This window comes from Myotis brandtii, unplaced genomic scaffold (assembly GCF_000412655.1).
Source record: "Myotis brandtii unplaced genomic scaffold, ASM41265v1 scaffold165, whole genome shotgun sequence".
Classification (NCBI taxonomy): Eukaryota; Metazoa; Chordata; class Mammalia; order Chiroptera; family Vespertilionidae; genus Myotis; species Myotis brandtii.
Window position 1 is genome coordinate 206,533 of NW_005356042.1, and position 14,798 is coordinate 221,330.

General features: G+C 48.2%; 2 protein-coding genes and 1 long non-coding RNA gene across 3 annotated transcripts; 1 reads left to right on the forward strand and 2 right to left on the reverse strand.

Moving 5' to 3' along the window:
• Positions 1-4,935: 4,935 nt before the first annotated feature.
• Positions 4,936-6,239, reverse strand: LOC106725435. Its single transcript, XR_001361318.1, has 2 exons — positions 6,149-6,239; positions 4,936-5,934 (listed from the first exon to the last, which is right to left on the reverse strand). It is a non-coding gene; the product is annotated as an uncharacterized LOC106725435 (long non-coding RNA).
• On the forward strand, positions 5,928-7,742 carry LOC102261647 (cytochrome c oxidase subunit 7A1, mitochondrial). Its single transcript, XM_005862397.2, has 4 exons — positions 5,928-6,271; positions 6,921-7,007; positions 7,108-7,192; positions 7,615-7,742. Exons 1-4 carry the CDS (start codon positions 6,182-6,184, stop codon positions 7,668-7,670), a joined length of 318 nt encoding a protein of 105 aa, XP_005862459.1. The 5' UTR covers positions 5,928-6,181; the 3' UTR covers positions 7,671-7,742.
• Positions 7,743-8,421: 679 nt separating this feature from the next.
• Positions 8,422-14,792, reverse strand: CAPNS1 (calpain, small subunit 1). Its single transcript, XM_005862398.2, has 10 exons — positions 14,762-14,792; positions 13,775-13,808; positions 13,399-13,488; positions 13,191-13,248; positions 13,029-13,093; positions 11,224-11,292; positions 11,045-11,123; positions 10,795-10,911; positions 9,100-9,158; positions 8,422-8,951 (listed from the first exon to the last, which is right to left on the reverse strand). The coding sequence occupies exons 4-10, from the start codon at positions 13,243-13,245 to the stop codon at positions 8,925-8,927; spliced, it is 471 nt and encodes a 156-aa protein (XP_005862460.1). The 5' UTR covers positions 13,246-13,248; positions 13,399-13,488; positions 13,775-13,808; positions 14,762-14,792; the 3' UTR covers positions 8,422-8,924.
• Positions 14,793-14,798: the final 6 nt, after the last annotated feature.

Below are 14,798 nucleotides of genomic sequence, written 5' to 3' on the forward strand. Positions count from 1 at the left end.
GTCCAGCCTGGGTGAGGGGCTGATGGCTGTCTGCAGCTGGTCACACCCCCTTCAGGGTGGGGGTCCCCACTGGGGTGCCTGGCCAGTCTGGGTGAGGGGCTGAGGGCCGTTTTCAGGCTGGCCTGCGACTGAAGCTCCCAGCCTCTCCTTTTTTTCTTTTTTTATTTTTTTATTCTGGGATTTATTTACCTTCTATAATTGAAACTCTGTTGCCTTCACTGGCGCTCCCAGCTCTGAGGCCACGGCTGGCTGAAAGCAGGTATCTGGGGTTTGTTTAGCTTCTATAATTGAAACTTTGTTGCTTTTGGAGCTGTTGCTTTCAGAGCTCAGAGCCGGGCCGCGGCAGGCAAGGAACCTTGGCTTCCTCCATCACTGGAGCAAGCAAGCCTCCTGCTCGCTTCAGCTGCGTGGCTGCCGGCTGCCATCTTTGTTGGCAGTTAATTTGCATATCTCGCTGATTAGCCAATGGGAAGCGTAGCGGAGGTATGGTTAATTACCCTTTTTGTCTTTTATTAAATAGGATATGCATAGCCCATGGACAGAAGCAATAGGGTAGTGAAGACCTGGGTGGGTGGTTATGGGTTTAGAGGAAGGTGGCAGGGGGGGGGGGGTGGGGAGAGAATGGGAAATATCTGTAATCAACAATAAAAAATATATTTTTAAAAATTGATCTTCTTAATTGTGGGAACTGAAGTTTTGCTAGCCTATGCTTGTGTTTATTACCCTTTTGTCACAGTGTTGTTGCTGGCTTTGTTTGTTTTATGTTTTGTTTTGTTTTAAGTATTTTTATTGATTTCAGAGATGAAGGGAGAGGGAGACAGAGATAGAAACATCAATGATGAGAGATAATCATCAATTGGCTGCCTTCTGCACACCCCACACTGGGATCTAGCCCGCAACCTGGGCATGTGCCCTGACCAGGAATCAAACCGCAACCTCCTGGTTCATAGGTCGACACTCAACCACTAGCCACGCCTGCTGGAAGCTTTATTAAATAAAGAACTAACAACTATATTCTACTTATATATGCATATAACTAAAATTTAAAAATCTCCAGGAGCCTATAACTTTATCTGGATTTATAGAAGTACTGGCAAGTCAAATCAAGGGAAACAAAAATTGATTATGGGACTAAATGAACTAAAAATAATTATAGTTTTTGTGACTTTTGTCGAAAGTATTGCTGATTTTTAATCTTTGTTTTTTAGATATAAGGAAGCATTTTCAAAGCAGTTTGGTAAATTATGTTTCTTTCCCTATCTTATTCCTCAGAATTTGGCAATTTTTAAAATATATATTTTTTTATTGATTTCAGAGAGGGAGAGAGATTGAAACATGAATGATGAGAGAGAATCATTGATTGGCTGCCTCCTGCACGCCCCCTACTGGGGATTGAGCCTGCAGCCCGGGCATGTGCCTTTGACCAGAATTGAACCTGGGACCTTTCAGTCCGCAGGCTGACGCCAAACCGGATAGGGCGAATTTGGCAATTCTTAATGAATGAGTCTTGGCAATACGTTTCTTTGCATGAATTCAGTAAGACCAGTTTCCAATTGTGGTTTTATTAACCAACACTTTGGCATGTTGTGTCTAACATGCCTGGACTCTGGATGTCACCAGAAAGCTTTAAAGAATGAAGCCAAATAAGAGCCCCTTGGATAAAAGTGTGGTACCTTGCTTGATCACGTGTTTCATGGCAGCCTTTCCAGGTAAGGATTGAAGCAAGGTTGCTTTCCTGAGAGATGGCAAGGAAGGAACCTTAAGACATTTTGGGAACCTCAAGAATGTGAGGAATTCACCCAAGTCTACAGGTATTGCAGGAAAACCTGAGGGCAGCTAGGTGGCTCAGCTCTTTGCCCTGAGGGGCTAAAGTTCAATCATGAAATTCCAGCAAAGCAAATTTTTTTTTTAAAAAGGCCTATATGATCAATTGCTATTCTTATTGTGTTCACACAAATGATCAGGCCAAATTGAAACCATAACAATACAGTAAATAAATTGGTCTTAATTTGGCTCCTTAATAAAAACAAGGGTGATTTTTATTTGGGGGGGGGGGCGAGAAATTGTGTTTCAGTAGACTTTATAACACATAGTTGTGAATATTAGACTCAAAGCTTTATTTTTCACCTATGAATTGAACTGGATCCTGAATTTATCTCTAGCTTTTACCCCAATATACAAAATTTCATAACACAGTTTGCCTCCACAGGTTACAAGTCCTACTCGTATCAGGGAATACCACCTCTAGACACCATTGCTCCCTCCTTCCATGCCCAAACCTCATCACACTTCTGACAGAGAGCAAGGATCTCTTGCCTCTGAAGGAAAACTTCCTCTCTCCTCAGCATGAAGCAGTTACACATCAGACCCTTGCCCCTTTTCTCTGAAAGAATTCAGAGCCAACATCCTTGAGTAGGGGAATGTGGTAGGCAGTTAGATATAAGCAGAGCAAGGATGATGGGCCAACTGGAGGAGAAATGGACAGGATCCTGAGATGTGTGTCTCACCACTCTAAGTGCTCTAAAGCTGACAATGGAGGAACCTCTGTAGAATGGACCTTTACATTTTTGCCAAGTAGGCGTTGGAACACCTATTGATAATATATGGAATCATTCCATTCATTTTGGGAAGTCACATATGGGGACCTTTATATGTTGGGACCCACTGTCTGGAAAAAGGATGCAGGGATGTTTTCTCTAAAGGTTACTGCAGTAGTTCCCTGTGGCAAATGTCAGACTTTTACGGAGTGTTCTAGCTATTGTCTTTCAGTATGTAATAACTATAATATGAATTGTTCTGATAATTTCACCTTCCATTATAGTAATGGACATACTAAGCTGCTGGCTGAGTGGTTTCTGATATGTGGGGTAACTGTTTATTCATATATCCCTGCCAACAGCCCCAGGGGGCCCTGTTCCTTTGGGTGACTGTCTTTTTATGCCTCAGAAACATCACAGGGTCCGAACCAAAAGAGACCTTCTCAGGGCCGTGGCACTGGACTACAATGATGATCTCCACCTGTGGAGCCCTGTTGACTATATTGCTTTAACCATTTTTGTTATGCTGGTAATGGTAGGCTTCCTTAATGTAGAAGTGACCTGGCTGGCTTGTGGCATGGTAAAAGCCATGAATGCCACTTCCAGGGCTATACAGGGGATAAATCAAGAGCTGAGCCAGGTCAGGAAGGCAGTTCTAGAGAATCGGGCAGCAATAGATTATTGGTTGTTGTGGCATAACCACGGTTGTGAGGCATTTAAAGGAATGTGCTGTTTTAATCTTTCTGACAATTCTCAATTGATAGAAAACAACATTCAACAAATTAGGGAAACCATCTCCAAGATAAAACAATCAGAAGGGGTGTGGGGTTTTTTGTGTTTTTTTTTTTTGGATTTGACTTATCCACATTAACTTCCTGGCTACCCAACCTGTCTGGGATGCAGGAATTCTTTTTAAATTTTCTCCTGTTTATTTTTTGTAGCCTAATTGCTTGCTGCTGTATTCAATGTCTTCCTCTTTTTTAGATCCTGCATTCACTGTGTTCCATGTGTGAACTGCTTTCAAGGCAGAAGCAAATGCAGTCCAGCAGGATGAGATTTTTCATCTAAAACTAATCTCATAGATATGAGATGATAGAAATAGCAGTGGGGAAATGTTAGGGCAAAAATAGAACATCGGGGACTAGCTATAATATAAGAAATATTAATCATGCTCTGTTAACCGTGATTGCCTTGTTCTTATTAAAGAAAGGACATTCTAACCTGGCTGGGAGTTGTACACCACTGGGACCTAGGAGTCAACCTTGGACCTGGCAGTCAACCTTGGAATGAGGTCCATTCTCATTCAAGAACTGCCTAATATCATGGAAAGATTGACAACTTTGTCGCCCAAACAATAGTGTCCCACTCCAGCCTTCATTGCATACTTCTCCAGGCCTATAATTCCTACTTCCTCATGTAATGTTTGCCCTACCCAATATAAGCAGCTGGCTTATGGGGGTGGGGGTGGAGAGATTTTTGTGGATGACTTGCTGCTGTCCCATACTGCCAGCAGTATTGAAATAAATGCTCATATAATTCAACCCTGTCTCTGCTTAATTGGCTCAAGTAGTGACAGGCAGCCCCGACTCATTGATTGTCCAGTTTCAAGCCTACCATCTATATACTAATACTAGAAGCCCGTTGCATGCGTGCAATAGGCCTTCTTTCCCCTGGCTGCTGGCACCGGTTTTCCTCCAGCACCCGGGGACCCAGGCCTTTGGTCCAGCCGCAGTGGAGAAGCCAAGCCTCTTCAGTCTTTAGTCTTCACTCCGGCCGGAGCCTTCAATCTTTGCTCCGTGCCTGCATATGCAAATTAACCACCATCTTTGTTGGGCTAATTTGCATACTCATCCCGATTGGTTGATGGGCATAGTGGAGTGACACCAATTTGCATGTTTCTCTTTTATTAGTGTAGATATAAAAGCCTAAGCAGCTGGCTGTAGCTATGATGCACACTGACCACCAGGGGGAAGATGCTCAACGCAGGAGCAGAAACCACAGGCATGGAAACATGGAACAGACTGATGAATTTCAGAGGGAAGGGGTGAGGGTTGAGGGTGGGAAGAGATTAACCAAAGATCTTATATGCATACTAGAGGCCCGGTGCATGGATTTGTGCACGGGTGGGGTCCCTTGGCCTGGCCTGTAGGGATCGGGCTGAAACTGGCTCTCTGACATCCCCCGGGATCCCAGATTATGAGAGGGTGCAGGCCAGGCCAGGGTACCCTGTCGGTGCACAAATCTGTGCACTGGGCCTCTAGTAGTTTATAAATAGAAAAAATCTAACATATTCAATTTACAAGCATAGTTTGAAAGTGTTAAGGGATTTTGTTTTCTTTAATTTTTATTGATGGATTGCTTTTAGAGAGAAAGCAAAGGAGAGAGTGAGAAATAAACATCACTTTTTTGTTCCATTTATTTATGCTTTTGTTGAGGGAAAGCCCCAAAAGTCTAAATTCAGGATGGATTCCGAGGAACTGACATATAACCTTATTCAAATTCATTAGAGCTTAATAGGAGAAACACATAAACAGGCAAAGCAGCTGCTTGCTTCCAGCAGTGGCCATCAGGAATATATCCACACCATCCCAGGACAGGGTCTCTGTTTTATAGAGGGTTCATATTAAAAGCATGTGGCGGGCCACCAGAAAGTACAATGCAAGTCTAAATAACATCAGGCAGTTATCCACACCCTATACATTCATTAACCTTCTTGGGGCGTGATGTTTACCTTCGGGCGGTATTCTGGCTTTCTGGGTAGTCGGTCAAACCTGCGGCTACAGAGAGTTAGAGTCACAGAAAGTTAAACATTTCCCCCACGCCTTTACTGCTGGAGACATATTACATCTCTAGCTCCCCTCCAGCATTCATTGGTTGATTCTTGTATGTGCAATGGAACCCACAACCTTGGTGTAATGGGACAATGCTCTAACCAACTGAGCTACCTGGCCAGGGCTGAAAGTGTTAAGGGAATTTGATTGTTATAATAGCCCTCTTTAAAAGAGAATTGTTAGACTAGGCCAGGATTATTACTGGTTGATAAAACTATGTTTAACCCTGGCTGCACATCAGAATTAGATAGAAGTAGAATAGAACAGAATATGGATATATATCTTGTTTCTTAATCATTTTACAGTAAGTTACAGATATGATACCCTTTTACCCCCCAATACTAAAAACATTGTTACATAAACATTATGCAATCATCAAAATAGGGACATTAATACTGGTATAATGTTATTATCTAATCCACAAATCTTATTTTAAATTCATCCAGCCCTGGCCGGTGTGGCTCAGTTGGTTGGGTGTCATCCCAACCTCACTCGCTCTGCAGTAGCAATCAGGGTAGGAGATCCGAGAAGACTTGAAGAAAATGCACTTGCCCCAGGCGCAATTCCTCCTCAGAAACAAACCAAAACATATATTACTTGGAACCGCTTTCCTCCCCACTTGGACCAATGGAAATTCCGAGATGAGTAATAGATGGATGCCTCAACCATTCGGCGCGGGGGTGGGGTTGGAGAGTCTCCTCCGCGGACCTATTGGGCGAATCCGAATCTGGCCGCAGGCTTTTTCCGGCTCCACCCCACTTTGCAGAGGCGGAGACTGACCTGTCTTGTGATGTAGCTGGGGCGTGGCCTGGGATGCACCAAGAGGGGAGGCCGCTGTGTGTCCTTGCCGGAGAGGGAGGTGACTCCAGCCGCAGAGGAGGACGCAGAATGAGGGCCATGCGGGTGAGGGCCCCCACGGGCCGGGCCCCCCATCCCGGAAGCCTTCACCCCAATACGAGACTCTCTAAACGTCCGGGGATCTGGGGCACTGGAACGTGAGCCCATTCAGGGTTCGAGTCTCCCGCCTAACAGCCTGGGACCCCCACCCTCACCTCCCAATCCAAGAGCTTCTCAGATAGCCAGGGACACTAACATGGCCCAGAGTCCTGGGCTTGACCTTCCCTTCGTCCAGGGCTCCTAACACCTCGGGACCCAGGCACTGGGAATTTAACACCTTTCCCTTCCCGGGACCTCTCAGGCTGTCTGGAAACTCCATCGGGTGTATTTCCGGGACCTGGGCTTCTACCATTAATTCAGGGGACTGCGCCTCCCTTTTGGGTCCGCTCCTCTTCCAGGACCGTCCAGCGGTCGCCAACCTTTCGAACCTCACGGACCACCAGTGAGGTTACCGTAACCTCCAAGTCAGACCCTCCAGGCGCTAGTCCCCTTCGGGGTCTTTCTTGACAGTCCACCCTCCCCCACTCGTGCTGGCAACTCTGATCTTGCCTTTGGGAAGCTTTCAAGTCCCAGGGCCGCCCCCGTAACCCCCGCTGGACCCACGTCGAGACGCCTCTCCAGGTGCCTCTAATTCCCACCCACCACCTTCCCCCAGGCTTCCCAGGCGTTGATTCGCTCCTTCAGTTCAACAGCTCGGAACCGCTTGGAGAACCGAGTGGCGGAGAAACAGAAACTCTTCCAGGTAGGCGGGGCGGGGGCCGTAAGCTCGATCCAGAGGGAGGCGGGGGAGACCGTCTTCGCGACAACAGCACCCTTTTCTTATTGGACGCCCCCAACATCAGGCGGACAATGACCTTCCGGTGCACTTGAAGGGCGGGGGAACCGACAACATTCTCTACCGATTGACCATGGGACTGTGTCTGGGAGGTGAGTGCAGGGCCTGTTCGGACTGAACTGCAGGAGGCAGGCCCAAGCTGGAGTGAGGAAGGGGGCTGGTTCTCGGGCTGGAATTTAGGGAGGGGATTGGGTTCTGGGCTGGCCAGGTTTGGGGACTGTACTGGCGTCCAGGCCAGCATATAGGGGGGGGGGGGGGGGGCCGCGGGGGAGCTCCCTAGGACTTGGGCTTCTGTCCCAGGAGGGGCCCTGGGGCCCTGGCTCAGGGCCTGGTCTGGATCAAAGACCAGGGATTCCCCACCTGAAGTGCAGTTTGAGGAGGGAGTTTGAACCATGAACTGGGGCTGGGATCCAGACTGGTGGTTGGTGAGTCTGCAGGTGGGTTTAAAAACCCAATATGGGGTTCAAGAAAGCGATTAGGGTCTCATTCTGTATCCCCTACACTCCCTCCCCAGGCACGGTCTACAGTCTGTATTGCCTTGGCTGGGCTTCCTTCCCCCACCAGAAGTGAGACCAAGAAGCTGGCAGGACCTGAAGGACTTGAACAAGCATCAATAAATGTGCTGGCTTATTGGGGAACCCAGCCCCGCCCTGGCCTCTATGTGTACCCCTCACTCCGTCCTCCCATTAACAAGTAATCTCTGTCCTATGGACAGCCCTTTACCCCAGCCTTGAGTCCCTCATTCTAGACCGGGACTGTTCCTAGGATGTCACTGCCTCTCAGCCCTCCCAGGGGGGTTGGGGACCCCAAACAGTACCCTTGGGCTGCCCCTGCCCCCCAGGCTTTGATGACCGAGGGTGGTGTCCTTGAGTGGGACAGGGATATGTATCCTAGGATAGCAGCCCTCCTCTCCCTTCAGAGGCTCTGGGGGTGGGAAGGAAGATGCTAAATGTGGTGAAATAGTTAAGAGACAAGTGAAGAACAAACTCACTCATGCAGATGAGAGCGGACAGACATGACCTTGGGAGACAGAACCAGGGGTGACACTGACACTTCCCACCAGCCCTGCTCTTGCAGCAGGAGCAGGAGTGCCCAGGCCTCTGTGTCCCACTCTCAACTTCCACAGACTCTCTCAAGTATCTTAGCAAGAATGAGGATATAACTCAACTGGGATCCACTGTGAGAAAGACATGCAGATCCAGCCTTTGGGATAGACACAAAGACCCACAAAACCACCCCCACTCCACCACCAGGACCAAGACTCCCTCTGCCCCAGACAGAGCCTAAGCCACCCTTCAACTCTCAGAACAGGAGGCAGATCTTAGAGCAGCAACTGGGGTGCATTTATTTCCTCCTGGGTCTAGCAGGCTGGGGCAGAATACAAAGGCATTGGGGCATATGTGGCCTGTTAGGACCTGGAGTTCAGATGGCTGGGTGGTTAACTGAAATGGTGTGCCAGGGTGCATAGGGCCTAGGGTGATTCTCCCAGAACTTAGAGAAGGGCCCTTGGGGTGTGGAAGTGACACAACTTAGCATAGATGTGTGAGAAGGGTTGTGGAGTGGGTATGCTGAGGGTGGAGCGACCCATGGGGCAGGGTGTTAGAGTGTCCTAGAGCCAGATGTAACTTGGGGCATGGCATGTTGGGACATGTTGACCCCTAGCTGTTGTCTGAGAAGCTAGTTGCCAACAGAAAATGGAAAAGCTGGTGGGTCAGCAGGACCCACAAAGACATGACTGCAGACAGGATCAGCCCTGGGAGAGACCAAAATGTCCAAGGTGACACCTAATGTGAGGTGATGAGGAGAGAGGTCTGGGGTTCCCACTCAGGAATACATAGTCAGCTGCAGCCACTGGGGAGAGAAAGGCACAGAGAGTGAGGAGGAGAACTGGGATTAGAATACCAGGAGCCCTTCTCTGCCCTCCCCAGGGACTGTTGGGAAAATAGGAGGGAGGGAATCCAGTTCAGAGCTAAAGGGAGGGCAGGATGGGAGTTCTTACCTCCTGGATGTTCACCTGAATTTGTCCAGTGCCATCTTTATCAAGAGATTTAAAAGCACCTAGAGGAGAAGAGAAGGGTTGGGGAAGGGGGGAAGGGGTGGCTTTTAGGATAAAAATATACTAGTATATGGGATGATGATAATAGTAGCTAGTACTTGATTTAACACCTTGTGCCAAGCACTGTATAAAGTGCTTTTCATATATTAACTAATTTAATCCAATTCTGAGAGATGTGTCATTTTAAAATTTGGCACAGAGAAGTGATGTGTTCCAGGTCACGCAGTGAGAAAGTGAGGAAATTGGGATTGAAACCCAGGCTGTTACCCACCTCAATAATGGCCTCCATGTACCATCACCCTCTGCCCAAGTCCCAGCTTCCCGCTGACTTCTGAGCCCTCCAGTTCTAGCTTAAACAGACTATTGGAAAGAGACTCTGCAGACTTCACTTCGTGCCTTACCGTCTGGCATGCTTCCCACTCCTGCCCTGAAACTCCCCTTCATGTTCTCCACCCACAGCTAAACCTGGGCAAACAGGTGCCCACACTGCCTTTGCTTCCTCTCTCTCATTCTACATTGTTACCACCCTCAGATGTCCACATACTACCTGGTGTCCTAGATGCTGCACTCACAGCAGTTACTGTTGACCCTCTTCCAGTGGACATTTCTTGGGCCTTCTCACATGTGACTTTTGGCATCATCTGCCCTATTGTCCACTCCTGCCTTCCCTTCATAGCCCTGGCATACCTGTCCCTTTTCCTCTACCCATGCTCTTAATGTATGGTCCTCCCTAGTCTCTTGGGAGGCCAAGGGATCAAAGCCAACTTTGACCATCCCTCCCCTGCCTAGAACCTACTGTAGCTCTCCATTGCCCCCACTCTCTGAGCACCCCTAAAAATTGGCATTCACAGCCCTACATGCCCATTGTTCTTGCTTCCTTTCACTCAACTCTCTCAAACAGGTCGGAGTTCAAATTCTGGCTTTGGAATTAATTTCCTTGCTGAGTGGCTGTGAGCAAGCTATTTTGTCTCGTTGAACCCTAGGCTCCTTCTCCATAAAATGGGGACAATAATTCCCAATTCTCAGGGTGATCTTAAAGATTTAGTGCATTAATATTCAAAAGAACCTTTATGATCCAGTCCCTGCTGTCCCCTCCTCACAGCCTTTTGTCTCACCATCCCACCCCCTCTTCAGCATGCTGAACTGAGTCCAACAAAAAACACCAAAACTACCATCTTCTCTTTTCTTTTTGGCCTTCACACAGGCTGTTTCCACTGCAACACTCATCCCCACTCTCTCACGGGATCACTCCTCCTCACCCCTAAAGTCTCAGCTCACATGTGCCTTCCTCCAGGAAGCCCTCCTTGACCCTTCAGGCTGCCTCTTAGTTTGAAGCCCTCAGAGATTCCACAATCACAAATCTAAATGCACTCTGCCCTGAGCTTCCCCTCAGAGCCCCCATCACTCTACCCTGAACCTCCTCTAGCCCAGCAGCAACCATTGAGCTGTCACTGATGATTTGCCTTTCCTCCACTGGACTGTGAGTGATGTGAGGGCAGGATCTGGGGCTGTTTTGGTCACTGCAGTGCCCCTACCATTGCCCACCTCAGGGTTAGGCTCAAAGACCTTGGCTAATTTCTTGGATGTTGAACAAATAAAATCCACCCCTGCTCTGAAGAGAGCTGCAGTGTCACTCACGGAACATGGCATCCAGCCTGACCAGGCAGCTGATGAAGTTGTCAAAATCCATATTCCCTTCCTCATCTGAGTAGCGTCGGATGATCATGTTGTAGAGATGCTCATTTAGATGGAACCCTGACAATGATTTAGTCTCTCAGGTGTGGGGGCCATGAAGCCCAACCCACTCCCAGATTCAGACTCAGACCAGCTCAGTGGGGCTGTCTCACCAATCCTACCCCCAGCCCCACCATGTCCCCACCAGCCATACCTGCTGCCTCAAAGGCCCCTGGAAGTTCACTGCTGCCAATGGTTCCTGAATGGTCAACATCAAATTGTTTGTATATGGCCTGTGGGGACAGGGAGGTCAGGGACCAAATGAGCATCATGGGGCACAGCATCTCCATGGCTTAGAAGTCTTCATGCTAAGTTTCAGAGGTCACCACACACCTGCCATTTTTTGATGTTGTTCCACAAATACTTGAATTCCTCGAAACCCAGCTTGCCTGTTGTGTCACTCTGGCAGAAGGGTGTTAAGAATAGCTGTACTAAATGTGTGCATTGTACACCCTGTGTACATCAAAATGGTAACTGCCAAGCAGGGAAACATGGGCTAAAACCCCAGTTCCTATCTCACCCTAGTCATGTTACCTGGGATGTGGTGCTATTTCTTGTTTTATCCATACAAATTTTACTTTATGTTCTCATTTCATTTTATTTATTGATTTTAGAGAAAGAGGAAAGGAGGGAAGGAGAGAGAAACATCAATTTTGTTGTTCCACTTATTTATGCATTCCTCGGTTGCTTTATGTGCTTTAACCAGTGATTGAACCCACAACCTTGGCCTATCAGGACAATGCTCTAACCAACTGAGCTACCCGGCCAGGGCCACTTTATGTTTCTAAATGGTTAGGACTCTCTTTAAACATAACCTTGTGGAATTATAATAAACTTTTCCAAACTATAAATTTCTCACCTGAATAGTTACTAATTCCTTGTTTATTAAATCCTTGATAGTAATTTGATTTCCTAAATGTTAGAACATATAAAAAAAACAGGGGCACCTTAGAGCTCTAAGAAAATGAGGGAACAGTAGTGAATACATGATGGGTTTGTGATCAGAACAGAATGAGATATTGGCAGAAAGCTCTTACCTCCGGTGCTGGCACTTGATAAATTCTCAGTAACAACCTACCAAGACTTACCAGATTACCTAGTACACACACCAGTTTTAAGCTTCTCAGACCATAACTTTGCTCACTAAATCCTCAAGACACCAGTCCCACAAGTAATATTCCCAGTCACAGAGACAAACAGATTTAGAGCTGAAAAATCTACCTGCAGCCCTGGCTGACATTGCACAGTGGTCAGAGCATCGGCCCTCGCACCAAAGGGTTGTGGGTTCAATTCCCAGTTAAGGGCACATACCTGAGTTGCAGATTCACTTCCCATCTCCCAATAGTACAGGAGACAACCAGCTGATATGTGTCTCTCATATTGACACGTCTGTCTCTCTCCCTTCTACTCTCTCTGAAAAGCAATGAAAAAAATATCCTCTGATGTGGATAACAACAAAAAAACTACCTGCATATGATCATAGTAACACCAAACATGTACAGACCACTCTCTATGCTAAACCTTTTGCATGTAACTCTTATATAATCACATGATCACACATGAATATATGTGTGTGTCTGCACTGACCTATGTGCTGAGTGTGCATATATCCAAGATCAGCTAATGACTGGCCATGTGCAAATAGACACATGTGTTCCTGTGCATATGCCATCACATATCTTCGTGTATATGGGTGTGCCCTTGTGTGTGCATGTATATATGTGCATGTAGGCATACCTATGGATAGCCATGGTTGAATGTTTGTACAAGGGCCACCCAAGGGAAATTATAAGCTTGGGTTCTCAAGTCCAAAAGACCTGGAGTCCAAATTCCTATCCTGCCACTTACTCTTTATTTATAACTTCAGACAAATGACTGCCTCTCTCTGAGTCTGTTTCTTTACCTATAGAATGGAATATAATAATTGTATGTGTCTAACAGACTGGTTCTGATGTACAAGTAAGTGCCAGCTATGATAGCTGATATTATTATTGATTGCCACATGTCCATAGGTGGGTGTGTTCTAATGTATTCTTGTCCACATCTGTGGGTATGCAAGCTGTACCCTGGTTCCCACTCATGCTCTCAGAAAATTCCTTCTTCATTCAAGGCCTCTTCCAGAGTGCCCTCAAGGATACATCCATCACGGCCACCATGCTGCGACATGTGTCAATGCCAAAACCATCAGTCTTCAGATCAGGGTCTGTGGGGGACAGGTTGAAGGTCAGAGGCCAGAGGTCTCTACTACCCCAGCTGCCATACCTCTAAACCTGCCCAATGTGTTAACCCCAGTCACTCACGTCGGGTCACCACTTTGTTGAGAATGTTCATGAGTTCTGTTGCGCTGACTTCCATGTCCTACAGGGAAGTTTGGGGTGGGTCAGGGTGACTGAAAGGGATCTGGGCGTGTTATGAAGGAGGATAGGAACTTTGGGATAGCCATGGTTGAATGTTTGTACAAGGGCCACCCAAGGGAAATTATGGAAGAGTTAGGACGGGGTTACTTACATCTCCAGCCAGCTGGGCAAAGAGCCTCCGGAACTGCCGGACTTCCTCACTCTCATTGGCTTCAATGTTGGAGTAATGGGTGCGTGGGGGCTGCAGAGGGAGGAGATCTCGTAGAAGATAGAGTAAGAGGTGGGGAGGGGAGCCCTGGCCAGTACAGCCCTAGATTGCCACCCAGAGTGGACTGAGTAGTTGAGTGATCAAAGGAATGAGAGGTGGTCAGTGAATAAGGAGTGGGTAATAGCTGTTTGTGGACATGACAAGGGAGAGACTTAATGAGAGGGATATGGAAGGGGTGAGCTTCTCCAAAGGGACAAGGAGAAGTGCTGGAAAAGGCCTCAGAGTGGAAGCAAGGTCTCAGTTGTGGAGGGCAGCTTACCGGGGGCTCTGGGTTATACTGCGCAGCCGCCTCACTGGAGGGAAACAGGGGAGTTAGCACTAGCTCCCACACCCCAACCCGCGCAAACCCAGACTGCCACCCTCCCTACTTGCTCCCTCCGCCTGCCCTATCTCTTTTGTCCTCACCTGTCCCTATCCTTGCTGCCCTGGTTGCACCCGTGAGGAAACTCAGAGGCCTGACTTTAAGGTAGGCTCCACTCCTACCAGAGCACACCTGCCCAATGGCAGCTCCCTCAATAGACTCAGCCCCTCCGAGGGCTCACTTCGTAAAAGTTCTGCCCCGGCTTCTCGGGGCCCCAAACCCCTCCGATCCCATCTGTCTAGGAACGTAGTTCATCGCTACGGCTTCCTGAACTCTTGTGTCTTCCCAGCACCCCGCCCCAGCTCCATTAGTTCCAGCTCTTTGGAGGGATCACTGCTCAATGGCCAAGGCTAATTAGGCCTCTAATTAGGCTAATTAGAAAATCTGCCCTACCTCCACCAGGACATTTTTCTATTTTAATCCAGCTAGTTCCCAGCCAGGCTGAGCCCCTTCAAGGCCATTTCTCTTATCCCAGTAGGTTCGGCCTCTTCTGGGGGCACCTTCTCATGGACCCACCTAGGACGGCCGCGCCGGGCGCATAACACAAGCCTTGCCCCCATGAAGTGACACCCAGCCTCGCTGGCTCCGCCCCCTTAACGTTCATCTTCAGGTTAGCGGAAGCCGGCGGGGTCCAGCCGGAGTAAGCCCCACCTCCCAAAGCCCGGCCCGGACCCAGCAACGATCCAACAGAGGGCAACCCCCCAGGTGTAGCCCCGCCCCCACGAGCTGCAGTCGCCTCCTTACGACCCGCCCCTCAAGGCCGGCTTCCCTGCCCAGGCCCGGCCCAGCCTAATGAAGGCTCCAGGTCAGTCTCCAGGTTACCCCATTCTATTCTCGCCCGACAGTCTCCAACGTAAGGCCCCGCCCCCTCAGGCCCCGCCCTACCTGATGGCGCTAATGACCCCGCCCAGGATGCTCATAG

Coding starts and splice junctions, on each gene's coding strand:
- LOC102261647 (XM_005862397.2), top strand. CDS start 6,182: ATGCACCAAGAGGGGAGGCCGCTGTGTGTCCTTGCCGGAGAGGGAGGT. Junction 6,272..6,920: donor GCAGAATGAGGGCCATGCGG/GTGAGGGCCCCC, acceptor ACCTTCCCCCAG/GCTTCCCAGGCGTTGATTCG. Junction 7,193..7,614: donor CATGGGACTGTGTCTGGGAG/GTGAGTGCAGGG, acceptor CTCCCTCCCCAG/GCACGGTCTACAGTCTGTAT.
- CAPNS1 (XM_005862398.2), bottom strand. CDS start 13,245: ATGGAAGTCAGCGCAACAGAACTCATGAACATTCTCAACAAAGTGGTG. Junction 13,094..13,190: donor CAACAAAGTGGTGACCCGAC/GTGAGTGACTGG, acceptor TGTCCCCCACAG/ACCCTGATCTGAAGACTGAT. Junction 11,124..11,223: donor ACAACATCAAAAAATGGCAG/GTGTGTGGTGAC, acceptor CTGTCCCCACAG/GCCATATACAAACAATTTGA.